Source organism: Trichosurus vulpecula, chromosome 9 (assembly GCF_011100635.1).
Source record: "Trichosurus vulpecula isolate mTriVul1 chromosome 9, mTriVul1.pri, whole genome shotgun sequence".
NCBI classification, from domain to species: domain Eukaryota; kingdom Metazoa; phylum Chordata; class Mammalia; order Diprotodontia; family Phalangeridae; genus Trichosurus; species Trichosurus vulpecula.
Genome location: NC_050581.1, coordinates 41704704 through 41718573, shown reverse-complemented (window position 1 = coordinate 41718573; position 13870 = coordinate 41704704). Strand labels below are relative to the sequence as shown.

The window sequence follows — 13870 nt, the reverse complement described above, 5'->3', positions numbered from 1 at the left end:
GTGCTCTATTCCCTGCACTTGCCCAAATCTCTTCCTCTTATTGGCTGGTTCCTCCCAGAACCTCCAGCTTAATGAGGAGGCCCAGGCCAATCACATCTTCATGCATCTCCAGGCTGTATCCCTGACTTTCTCTCTCATGCCCTTGCTCAGGTACCTTCTCCATCCTTACCCATTAAATCCCTTTTGTGTGCTGTCTTCCCGCATTAGAATGTCAACTCCTTGAGGGCAGGGGCTGTCTTTCTTTCTGTTTATATTTGCATTCCCAACACTTAACTGAGTGCCTAGAAGATAGTAAGTGCTTAATAAAATAAAATTGACTTGACTAATGGGTAGAATTTGGACTACTTAATCTCTCAGGACTCTTCCAAACTGGAGATTCTACTTACCAGTTCTAGAATAGGGAAGTGTTGTTAACCTCAGAATTGAGTGCAATACATGTGTGACCTATATCTGATTGCTTGCCATCTGGCAGGGGGAGGGAAGAAAGTGAGGAAGGGAAGCATATAATTTGGAACTCAGAACTTCTAGTTTAAAATGTTTAAAAAAATTCAGTGCAAGAGGAAACACTTCTAGGAATATTAGACGAAAATGAGTGTTAGATAAAGAGTTAGACAAAAGTTCTGCCAGACATCAAAAGAGTTAAAAATGAGTGTTAGACAAAGAGTTGGACAAAGAGTTCTGCCAGACATCAGGACAGTTTTTTGTTGTCGGCTACTTTCCAGGTCATCGTGATCGATACCTGCTATTTAGCACCTGAACTAACTGATGCCCTGATCCTGCTTACCACTGGTGCAGAGAGGTACGGCGCAGTATTCCCATCTTACAGCTCGGTCCTTTGTGAAGCACCATGGCCGTTCCCTGTCTCCTCCTGGATTTCGGCAATAATTCTCTGCATTTGATAGCTCGGGGAACATCTGAGGTGTTCTTCTGTGTACTTGCGGGGTCTGGTGAAAAAAAATAGCGACGTCAGTGATCCTTAGTCTATACAGCTGATTGTTTCCAAATGAAATCCAGACATCAGGAGCTTTGATTTGCTATAATTTTCATTAGATCAATCTGATGATTCTTTCCTTTCTCCTTCCCCTTCCCCTAATCAGATCGATCAGAGGATTAGACACTGACAAGTATATCTCTGAATGTATCTCCTAAATGGAATCCTCAAAAGCCATATGAATTGAGGTAGAGGGTGAAGAGACAGGATTTGCAGCAATTGACTAGGAAATCTCCTAGAGAGGGCATCTCTGTCTGCCTGTAGATAGGAATCTACTGGTGAGAACTCTCACACTGAGCAGAAACATATTGATGGAGAAACTCTATGGAAAAAATAGAGGTGAAATAGCTAAGCAACAAACAGTTTTCTTTCTGAGTGCCAGGAGACTTTTAAAAGCTCACCTGTTCACTCCACTTCTGACAAGGAATGCCTGATACGGTGACATTGACGGTACCTTGGTACAATCTTCCCTTGTCCTGATAGCAAGTTGCTAAAACAGAAAAAAAAGCAAAAAGAAACCACATACAGAGTAAACTTGTAGTGTCAAAGGAACAATTGGCATGTCAGAATTAAAACAATGAAGGTTAAAGAAAACAGTAGGAATAGAAAAACATGAATTTTCTTAACATGATCTCATGAATGTTCATGACATTCTTACTAATGCGCATTTTTTATTTAATATATTTAGTTTTCAGCATTGATTTTCACAAGACTTTGAATTACAAATTTTCTCCCCATTTCTACCCTCCCCCCCACTCCAAGATGGCATATATTCTGGTTGCCCTGTTCCCCAGTCAGCCCTCCCTTCTGTCACCCCACTCCCCTCCCATCCCCTTTTCCCTTCCTGTCTTGTAGGGCAAGATAAATTTCTACACCCCATTGCCTGTGTATCTTATTTTCTAGTTGCATGCAAAAACTTTTTTTTTTGAACATCTGTTTTTAAAACTTTGAGTTCCAAATTCTCTCCCCTCTTCCCTCCCCACCCACGCTCCCTAAGAAGACAAGAAATTCAACATAGGCCACATGTGTATCATTATGTATAACCCTTCCACAATACTCATGCTGTGAAAGACTAACTATATTTTGCTCCTTCCTAACCTAGCCCCCTTTATTGAATTTTCTCCCTTGACCCTGTCCCCTTTCAAAAGTGTTTGTTTTTGATTACCTCCAACCCCATCTGCCCTCCCCTCCATCATCCCCTGCTTTTTTTTATCTTCTTCCCTTTTCTTTCCTGTGGGGTAAGATACCCAATTGAGTATGTATGGTATTCCCTCCTCAGGCCAAATTTGATGAGAGCAAGATTCACTCATTCCCCCCTCACCTGCCCTCTCCCCTCCTCCCACAGAACTCCTTCCTCTTGCCACCTTTATGCAAGATAATCCACCCCATTCTATCTCTCCCTATCTCCCTCTCTCAATATATTCCTCTCTCATCCCTTAATTTGATTTTATTTCTTTTAGATATCTTCCCTTCATCTTCAACTCACCCTGTGCCCACTCTCTCTCCATATATACACACATACACATATACATACATACACATTCACCTATATATATATATACATAAACATATACATATATATATGCATATTCCCTTCAGCTACCCTAATACTGAGGTCTCATGAATCATACACATCATCTTTCCATGTAGGAATCATGACATTCTTACAAAGGAGAGGGGATACATGACTTCTTTGGTGGAAGAAACTCCTTCTTTCAATGCAGAGCATTCCCCTCTTTGATTTTATCTAAAACTCTGCCAGGTCATTTGATTTGCCCTAGTTGGCACTACTAGCACGTATCAGAGCCCTTCCTGGGTCTGAGACTGGTTCTCTATACCCTATATAATGCTGCCTCCCATTTTTGGAAGGCCGATGCCAGATATTATAGAGTTAGTTCATTGGCAGAGATGGGACTAGCCAAGGTGTACGTTGTTACCTCTTAGGAATGAGGATGGGGACTACGCAAATGTTAACCAAATTTGCGTCTGCTTTAGGCAAATGTTGAAAAGACTTGAGGTTGGTAGGAAGGGGACAACCCTTTGAAGCATCAGCATTGAAGGGAAACTATTTCTTACTTAGGTTTGGTATAATTTCGCTTTTGTTAAATTGCTATTATTGTAACCCACAAACAAACAAAGCATTTATGCTGCTTCATGGGTTAAATGTCCTATTGTGAGCTAGCCTGGGACCAGAGCCCAGATTTACTAATTCTTCATCTCATGCTTTTCTACTACACAAGATGAGTTTAAGTTGGATAGTTGTATAAAGTAGGAGATCCAGTGTGGAATAATGCATAGAAAGCTGCCCATGGGGCCAGGAAAACCTGGGTTTAAATCCCATCTGTGATCAATATTGGTTTATGTGACCCTAGGTAAGAAATTTAACCTTTCAGTGTTCTCAGCAAATGATGTCAAACTGAAATGGAAATGGGGCCCAGTAAATCATACATGAGGATCCCTACAGGCTGCATACTTATTTAGAAAACCATCTGTTAACATTATCTATGTTCTGTTGTATTTTATCCTGTTAAATATTTCCTAGTTACATTTTAATCTGGTTCCATCATCTCAGAGTAGTGTGAGGGCACATGTGGCTGTGTATTCAACACCTCGATGTTGGGCAAGATGAGACTGTAAGTTACAGAGGGGGAACCAACCTGCTGCGGAAGGGTCATTTTCCTCTTATGGGACTTCCCTATACCTCTGATGTTACAGGTTCTGACTTTGTACACAGTAGATCTCTTTTGAAAGATAATCGTCTTGTTCTGTTCATTTTAGCATCAACTATATAGAATTCTATTTCCAAATTTGGGGCATGAATTCAATTTGAAGGGTTTTTTTCTCTTATTTTTTTAAAAGAAAAGAAAAATCTTCCACAACTAAAATATTAGGAAATATATTTCTGCTTCAATAAGCAATGAACCACAAAGAATAATCTGACAGTGATTTCATTGGCCCTATAGATTTGCTAGTGCATTAGGTAATGATATTAGATATTAGGATACTCAGGTATTCTAGTGCTAACTTACTGGGTCAAATGTGGTCCTCATGCATATAGAACCCAAATGAATAACTCATGGAATTTGGCTTAGCATGAGCCTATCCTCCTTTGTATGTGGGTACCCAGAATGTCGTGATTCTAACTTCCTCTGACAATCTTGTTTTGCCTCTTAGTCACGTAAGGTTGTTGTCTCTTCTTACGGGTAAATAGTGTGTTCCCTTTTAGAGAGTGCTGTGCTTTGGGGAGAAGTGTATTTTCAGGGATGGGTTATTCTGGCCTACTTGCTGTTGTTCTTCATAGGCATTCATCATCTCCCAACTCTGTGCCTTTTCCCAGGCTGTCCCTGATGCCTGGAATGCACTACCTCCTCATCTCTGCCTATTAGAATCCCTAGCTTTCTTAAAAGTTCAGCTTCAGTGCAACCTCCTACACAAAGCCTTCCCTACTCCCCCACCTATTGATCTCCCCAGCAACCCCTCTCCCCAATTGCTTTGTGTATATTTTTTACTTCTATCTATGCATATATCGTTTTCTTTTACAGAATGTAAGATCTTTGAGTATGAGGACTCTCATTTTTGTCTTTATACCCCAAGTGCCTAAGTACAGCATGTGTCACATAGTAGGTGCTTCATAAATGATTGATCTTCCTCCTTTCCCACCTTGTGCTAGTGGTATGCATTTTTGCCCCCAAGTAGAAAGGCACAAAGCTGACTAATAGGAAGGCTTGATAGAGCCTTTCATTCTTCTCCTGAGGATTCCTCCTCTCACTAGCACCTATATCGGATAGATGTTGCCAGAATAGTCAGGTTAAAAACTTCTTGGGTTCATCCTAGCCTATTCATTTTAGACTTCACTTGTAATCTATGGTTCTGTCTTAGAAGATCTGTCTCCTAGGGGGATGAAAAATTTTTTCTGACCTGATGTGTTTACTGTGCCTAGGCCTAGATACCTGTGTCATCTCTCCTGATGTCTTATTCAAGAAGTCAGTGATTCATACACACATACACACACGCATTACAAATGCATACACACACAAATACATAAATACATACGCACATATATTGTTTGTCCTTCATTCTTGAAGAGGACCAACACATATATTCATGCCTATACATATATAAAATACATATACAAATATATACATATGTATACACATATATGGTATTGTCTCTGCCTCAGTCTTTATCCCTGTCTTCCCTCCTCCCCCATGTCATGCTCTCTCTCTCTCTCTCTCTCTCTCTCTCTCTCTCTCTCTCTCTTTCTCTCTCTCTTTCTCTCTCTCTCTCTCTCTCCCCCTCTCTCTCTCTTTCTCTTTTCTCCCCCTTCTCCCTCATCTTCTGTCTTTACCTCATTTTTATATCACCTTTTTTTCCAAAGAAATCTTTGCCCTCCGTGGAAAGTTATACCTTGCAACAAAGAATAAAATAATAAAAACTAAAGAGGAGGGAAAAAGGAGTTCAGCAAAATCCAACAGTTCAGCCAAGTTTAAGACGTAGCAACCTCTTAGAAGAGGAACTAAGACAATGTTACCCAATTTGTGTTTGCTGTGGGCAGACATAAATGTTGAAGAGACTTGAGCCTGGAAGGAAGGGGAGAATACTTTCAAGCATCATCATTGAAGGGAAACTCTTTCTCACTTAGGTTTGCCGTTATTTCACTTTTGTTAAATTACGTTTATTGCAACCCACAAACAAATGTACAGCATTTATGCTACTCCATGGATTAAATACCCAATTATGAGCCAGCCTGGGAACCTAACCACCCTTTAAAAATGTTGTTGCTATGGAAAAATACGTTCTGAGTTCCAAACTGCCTTAATGAATGCATTGTGGTAATATAACCTATTTGGGCTCCACTAAAGCTCTAGTCTGATGCCTCATTCTAGCCCAGAGGTGGTACTGGGTTCTCAAAGAGTATGCCAGCTCAGGACTGTGAGAGCATTCCAAGAATGTGGGGCAGTCAATGAAAAGTTGGGAGATGGAATGTTTTGTATGACGAACAGCAAGGAAACCGGTGTCATTGGATTGTAGAGTTTGGGGTGGGGGAGAAGTAAAGACTAAAAAGATTGGAAGGATAAGAAGGGGTCAAGTTATTAAGGGTTTTAAAAGCCAAATATATGTGTATGTGTGTTTGGGGTGGGTGGGGGGAGAGCTCTACAGTGGATAGAGCACTGGGCCTGGAGTCAGGAAGGTTCATCTTCCTGAGTTCAAATCAGACCTTAGACACTTACTTTGTGATCATGGGCAAGTCACTTAACCCTGTTTGACTCAGTTTCCTCATCTGTAAAATGAGCTGGAGAAGAAAATGGCAAACTCCAGTATCTTTGCCAAGAAAACCCCAAATGAGGTCACAAAGAGTCACACTATTGAAACAACCGAACAACAACAAATAGACACACACAGAACACATATGTAAATAATATTGTTTCTATTAAATATTGCATGGCATATATTACATTTACATAGATATTGCTGAACCAGGGGTAAAGTTTTATGGAGGCATTGGGCAACAGTGAATTATAGAGCGGTCAAACGTTAGGACAAGAAGAACACTTAGAGATCGTTCCAAAAGTCTGTCTGTGGCAGGAGTTTAAAAAAACCCGATTACTTCGTTTCTCAGTATGGCTTTCTTCCTACTCCCTGAGAACCATCTCTTAGAACAATAAGAGAAAGTGTGTGGGGGTGGGGGTGGGGGGGTGAGTGGGGGAATATGTGATCTTGGGCGAGTAACAGCTTCCGTGAGTTTTAGTTTCCTCATCTGTAAAATAAAGAATCTCAAGGGCTGGATGGTCTCTGAGATTCCTTCGACTTCTTGGCTTAAGACCCTAAAACAACTTAACAAAACTACTCGGCATATAAAAGAAGTCTGATATTGTACGCAGTGTTCCACACCCATAGTCCCCCTCCTTACCACTGCAAAGAAATGGGGGCAGGGGGAGGTGCCATGGCAGATTTTCACCGGTCCACAAGACTTTTCCTGCCAAAAGTAGTTAATTCTTAAAATCTCTAAATTATAAAAACTGACTTCTGTTCTTTCTCCCAGCATCCTGCCCCTCTTCCACCCCCTCCTTCCTTCCTTCCTTCTTTTCCTTTTGTCCATGGGCTGCCAAGGACAAGCTGCCTGAAGCTGCCCAGGGAGGAGAAGTCTATGGTAGAAAATGTCATGAATTTGCTGGTCTTCTGTCTAGTTTGGGTTGGGAAACACTGATATCATCCAATTCTCTTATTTTACACATGTGGAAACTGAGGGCTAGGGAGGGGAAGTGTTTTACTTTGTGTTAGTCAGTGGAAATTCTAGTCGATTCTGCTACTGCCAATGCGTATGTTTCAGCCAATGGAAAATAAACAATATTATGATGTCCATTTTCAATTTTTCACTATTTGTAATTAATACTAGAATAATTATTTTTATGGTCAGAATTAACTGGTTGTATATATCAATGATATGGCTAAACACATAAAACATATGAGTTATAGTTGATACTACATTGAATTAATTTACCCCCATTTTCCCATTCCTGTTTTTGCAGGATACAGCAGTATACATTCTGGAAAAGCAGACAGAGGTCATTTCAAAATTTACAGATGAAAAGATTGAGGCCCAGAGAGGCTCAGCATCACACAGGTAACAGATGAAAAGATTGAGGCCTGGAGAGGCTCAACATCACACAGGTAACAAATAGGGACATGCAAAGCTAATGTCCAGAACTGGACCAGAATTCTGAACATATCAAAATATGAATAAGATACTTAAGGTATGAACCTAGCTTTTATTTCCTCCAAATAGTTTCACTCAAATTCTTTTTCACTAATAAGGATCAGTATGTATTATCATTTTTCTAAAGCCTTTGAATGACTGATTTTCACAAAAGAAAGCAGAAAAATTCAGTGCTTTATTTTGCTTGATGACTTCTGTTATATGAGTTTTGGTAGAGAATTCACTGGAAAGGTTTCTATCTTCCCTCTTTTCTGAGCCTTAAATGACTAAGAGAGGCATGAGGTCAGCTTTATTTCTGCAAGACAGTAGAAACAAATTTACTGCCCTGCTTGCTTAAAAGGCTCAGGACTGAAAGAAGAAGAGTAAGTCTGAGGTTTGGAGGTTGGAAGTTGGATATTTATTCTGGTCCCTGACCATATGGGTTCAATCCTAGCATAGACAGGCTTCTAATGGCATGGGGAGAAGGTAGTAGTGGTACTAGGTTCATTTTTCTCATACTCTTCGGCTCATTAAATCTCTACAGTGGCACTCTAGGGTCAAATTATTTAAAGCTTAGTTATTAATTCATGCTTAGACCCTCTTCAGAATGGAGGGAATTAGAAAAGTCATCAGTGTACAATATGAATCAAGCATGGGACAGGTATTTATTTTCTACATATAGTGACAGAAACAGGATTAAAACAGGATTCAGTAACTTAACTAATATACCATTGGTAGAGCTATAAATTGGTTCAACCACTTGGGAAAATAATTTAGAATTTTTATTTAAAAAAATGACCGAACTGTTCATATTCTTTGACCTAGAGATCCTACTAAGGAAGTCAAAGAAAGGGGGAGAAGATGACAACATATATATACCAAAATATGCAAAGTATCACTTTTGTAGCAGAAAAAAATTAAGTAGCAAAGTGGATGCCCTTTGATTGGGGAATGGCTGAAAAAAAAAAAGGTACTTATGATTTTGTTAGTATAAGGAACTCCCAGATGTGTAAACTCCCTTTAACGAAGAAAGTTAGCTCCTTCTCTGCAACTTATGGTCTTAAAGTATTGGCTAGAAAACAGAGATTAAGTCAGTGAATATGGGCTGGAGATAGAACTTGAGTCTAGGTTTTCATGGTTATGAGACCTGCTTTCTCTCTAAGCAACCTAAGCAACTTCTTTTCTATTTTTTAGTGAGCACCAATTTGTTTTGATGAGAAAAATTAATAATAATATCAATATGATATAGAAATATTTTGTTATGATATATATTTATATTACAACATGATAATATATCTGTATTTTCTTATAACATCATTATAATATTTCTATATTATATTATTATATCAATATCTTTTAATATACTTGTATACCATTATTATATTTTGTTGATAATTAATATAATATAAATGTTATGTGTAGCTATATATTACTATTTCTAATATATTATTATATATCATATTAATGTATACATTATAACATAAAATAAAATAACAGAATCATATAACACAATATATTAATATATTAACATATTATGTTAATAGCATTAATAATCAATATCAGTGATAATATTGATAATATTAACTGATCTAGTTTAAAATCTAGTAACCCTATTCTCCTATTACTCCTACTTTTCTCCCTGTTGCTTTCCTTGGCATTCTAGAGCTTTTGTTCTTTTGAATGAATTTTGTGATTAGTTCACCTGCTTCTGCAGGGTAGCACACTGGCAGTTTGACAGCATTAAGTCTATTCCTCCTCGGCTATGTTTCATAGCTCCTCTGAGATGTGTCTTTAGGTTACTTGCTACCATACTCCTACGTCAGTCAAGAAGGAATAGGGAGGGAAGAAAAATCTCAGATTCAATGCTTTTATGTGACTGACAGTGGGAAGCCACGTAAAGTTTCTGAGCATGGGAATGGTGTGATTATAGAAGAGTGTTGAGATTATCGAGATAGTACGCAGTGTGAAAGATGGATCAGAGAAGGGATAGACTAGAAGAAGGCTAGTTAGAAGGCGATTATTATAAACAGTCTCAAGTGCAATCTGTTCCACTTTCTTCCTCATTAATCCTCAGGGCCTGTGCTAGATTTCTGTATTAATGCAATGTTACCCTTCTAACTGTAAGACATAGTCTTGTTTTTGGTTTTAGCTAGTGAGAGTGCTAGACTCGGTGTCAGGATGACTCGAATTCGAATCCTGTTTCGGATTCTGTTTGATGGAGGGCAAATCACTTAATCTCTTAAAATACAGAGTTGGTAAGAATATATCTTGATGTTCTAAGTGTGCTGTTAAGTTCCAAGAAGGGTCCTGCCCCAAGTTATTGCTATGGTTTTGTCTATCAGGGAATCTTGATGATTCTATCTGCTTCTTGTTGTTAGTATGTCCAATACTATTTGTTGTTCGGTTGTTTAGTAGTGTCTGACCCTTTGTGATCTCACAGACCATACTATCCATGGGATTTTCTTGGCAAAACTACTAGAGTGGTTTGCCATTTTCTTCTCCAATGGGATAAGGCAAACAGAGTTTAAGTGGTTTGCCCAGGATTACACATCTAGTGTCTGAGGCCAGATTTGAACTTGAGTATTCCTGACTCCAGGTCTAACAGTCTATTCAGGGGTGGAGAACCTGCGGCCTTGACACATGGTCTTCTAGGTCCTTGGGTGCGGCCTTTTGACTGAGTCCAAGTTTTACAGAACAAATCCTTTTATTAAAGGGATTTGTTCTGTGAAGTTTGGATTCAGTGAAAGGGCTGCACTTGAGGACCTAGAGGGCCACATGTGGCCTTGAGGCTGCAGGTTCCCCACTCCTGCCACTGAACAACCTACTTGCCACTGTTTTATTACCAAAAGCCATTTAAAATAGTGGCACCTAACATTCTCTATATCTTTTGGCCAGGTAGGTGATTATGAAAGTGTGGTCTGCAGTTGTCAAAGTCCATCCATTTCCTTCTTATATCTTCATCAAGGGTGTTCTTAATATGTAAGTTATTTTTTAAAAAAATCTAGAGGTGAAAACACCAGCATTTTTTGTTATTGATTTTTTTCTGCCTCTTTTTTGGCGGGGAGGGGTTATAATACCATATAAGATTTCCAATCACATCGTTTGGTTTCTGGTCTTTCAGATATTTTGAAAACTGATCACGTGATACTTTCAAAATTCTTTTGTGTCCAGCATGGACCTTTTTCTGTGTGGATTCAGCCTAGTCTAATTGCTTTTCTCAATTTCATTTTCTTAAGGGCCTCAGAAACTGAAGGGTTCAAACCCAAATGTCATGTCATTGGTGAAAGAAAACAGACTCACTAGAAATGCTGGTGCACAGGTTTCATTTTATATCTTTGTTGTTGTTTTCTTCTAGTTTCGTTATTAAGTACTTCTGAAATGACTTGACTTAGTTGGGTTCCACATCCAGTCTTCTGTAAGCTTTTTATTCCCTTTACTGCTTTTCACTGTCTTGTGAGCAAGACCGCTTATAATCTCCCACCATCCCCTTTTCCCAAAGTTTTGCATATGAATTTTCTAAATTCACATTGCCCTTGGCTGCTATTTTTCTTCAAGGTAGAAAGATCAAGTACTTGTTTGTTAAGGAAATTTATACACTCTTTGGGCCTCTAGTGGTTGCTTTATATCAGTTAATTAGAATCAGGCTCTCTTTTATAATTTCCTACTTTTTAGTGACTGATTCTTATTTGAACTTATTTGAACTTTGAGGAGTTGTAAATAAATATATGCATAAATATATATTTTTATATAGTTTATTGTTCATTCTGATTTTTATTCTTACTAGTTAATAGCGTGACTACATGTCTGATTGGTAAATGACTTATCTGCCTCCAGTTATTTCTTGTCTATTAAGATATTTTAAATTTCATTTGTTTTGTGCTATTCTTCAGTGCTTACTATGTCTGATGTATTCTAATTCTCTTTTTGAGTATGGTATTCATAATATTTAAATAAGAAGGAGGCTTTTGAATGGTCTACGAGCCATTAACCCTTTCCATTTCTTAAACCTATATATTTTCCCTACATATTTTTCACCATTCTCTTCTGTGCCCATATATTTTCTCATTCTGGTCCCCAGATATCAACATATAAGCTGATTTGCTTAGGAGTATTTGTCAGGTTCTTCAGAGTATTTCACTGCCTTCTTTATTCTTTGAAACTCAAAGGTACAATAGGTTGACTCATAGGTATAATTGTATTAATTATTAGTCTTTTTATTATATTTGTCTTGAATACTACAATATGAGATGACTCCGTGTCCCATTAAATATTTCTTGTTGCCTTTGGTGCATAGCCTAATAGATTTGGTTGACGCCTTTTTTTGTCCTTTCTTCCAAACAGAACCTAAGAGTCATCTTTGCATTAAACTACAACTTCTTTATGTTTTATGGTTTAATTTATAGGATTAATATCAATATGGATATGGCCCAATTTCTCTAGTAATGTATCAGTATAATCCAGTAATGTAATGGAACAAGGATCTTACATTAAGAATACAAACAGCTAAATTAATGTTTGTAAGTGGTACAAAAATTGTCACTCTTCCACTATCACTGCAAAAGCAGAAGAGGCCACATAGGCCATTATGTATTTTTCTTTGTTTCATGGACATCAAAGGTCAGATAATTCACCATCTATTATCCAGCCAGTAAGCAGGTGATGAGCCTCTTGGCATTTAGCTAGGCTTGTCCTTGTACAGCAGGCAGAATCTGTTGTTGGCACTATATCTGGAGTCTTTCCAGCTGCATACAATCAGCCAATATTTGTGCTCTGCTGGCACAATCTTGGGAAAGCTAAGGTCACCTCCACAACATGAGGTATCAGTTGTACTTTTGGAGAAGTAGATGCCTCTAACAATGAAAGAATTAGAGAAATACCCACAGTTATAATGAAGGAATCATGGGCACAGCTTACTATAGGAATAATTTTATATATCTGCAATTAGCACTGGGGGAACCTAAATCTGCTTCAGTGGATCTATGAGTCTTTTCAGTGAGATCTGATTAGGTCTCACTGATACAGATGTTTCAGAGAAGGAAGTTCAAAAATTTCTTCATGCACTCTCCTCCTCTGCAACTCTCATGTCCTCCCATAAAGCCTCCACAGGGGGTTCATCCAATGTTTTCAGGTCTTTCCTTTGACATTGAGTGTAGAGAAATCCAGCACAGAGGCTGGATTAACCAGTTATCCTTCACTTTCTCTGTATAAGCAAAAATCATGCACTGAAAATGAGAAGGGCACTTTTATCAGATCGTTAAAGCCTTAATGCAAATTCAGAGAACCCCAGCACTGGAAAGGACCTTTAGGAGCCATGTACCAAATGGCTTTGAAGGCTCAACACCCTTATTTCACATAAGCAGAAACTTAGACTAAGAGAAGGTTGTCACCTTGTAAGGTCACAGAGATACTTCAGATAGCAGTTACGGTCAAGTCCAGTTTATTTTTCCCCCCTCTTCCTTCTTTTCTTCCTTCTCCTTGTTCCACGATTTCATCATTGTGGGGAACTCCCAGTGACAAACTTCCTCTATTGGTGCACAGACCAGAAAATTCTAGTCTGAGATATGTCCAGAGTCACACACCCATTAAATGCCAGGGGTAGGACATGAGCCCGGATCTTCTTGATTCCACGGACAGTTCTCGATCCACTCTACCATCTGGTCTCCCTAACAACTGGGAAGTAGTCATAGAGTAGTGAATACAAAGTTAGCCTCAAAGCCAAGAAAACCTGGATTCAATTTTTGCCTCTGATACATATTGCCTTTGTGACCCTGGTCAAGTCATTTAACCTATTAGTGCTCTAGGTGCTCAGCTTCAGACACATGTAGCCCACAATACTCCCCAGTGCCCTTTAGTGGTCTCCATTTCTATTGAGTTTGTTACCACTACTCTGGGAGGCACTCTTAGTTGAAAGGTTGCAGAGAAGGTGCCAGCTTGTATTAGTGGAGGGAGTTTCCTCACCTGGGGAATGGAATCCTAGGTTCAGTCCTGGGTGGGGGGCTATATTAATCACATTGTACATTTCAGCTTAAGCCACTTATACCATCAAATGATCGGATACAAGTTCTATACTATGTATAAATGCTCCAAGGCCTTTGGAGCTCCATTTTTTTTCTTTGATTAAGGTGAAGAAACAGTTGCAAAGAAGCATGCAGGTCACCAATGAAATGCACACAAGGATTCAA

The 13870-nt window shown here is 38.8% G+C and overlaps 1 protein-coding gene across 2 annotated transcripts in view; it reads right to left on the bottom strand.

Moving 5' to 3' along the window:
• The window catches only part of MUSK (muscle associated receptor tyrosine kinase), a 208486-nt gene that overhangs the window by 15163 nt on the left and 179453 nt on the right, over window positions 1-13870 (bottom strand). For both annotated transcript variants that reach the window (XM_036739041.1, XM_036739042.1), the window contains one exon: window positions 8150-8152. In XM_036739041.1, coding sequence (XP_036594936.1) covers window positions 8150-8152 — 3 coding nt within the window. The remainder of the gene's footprint in view (window positions 1-8149; window positions 8153-13870) is intronic.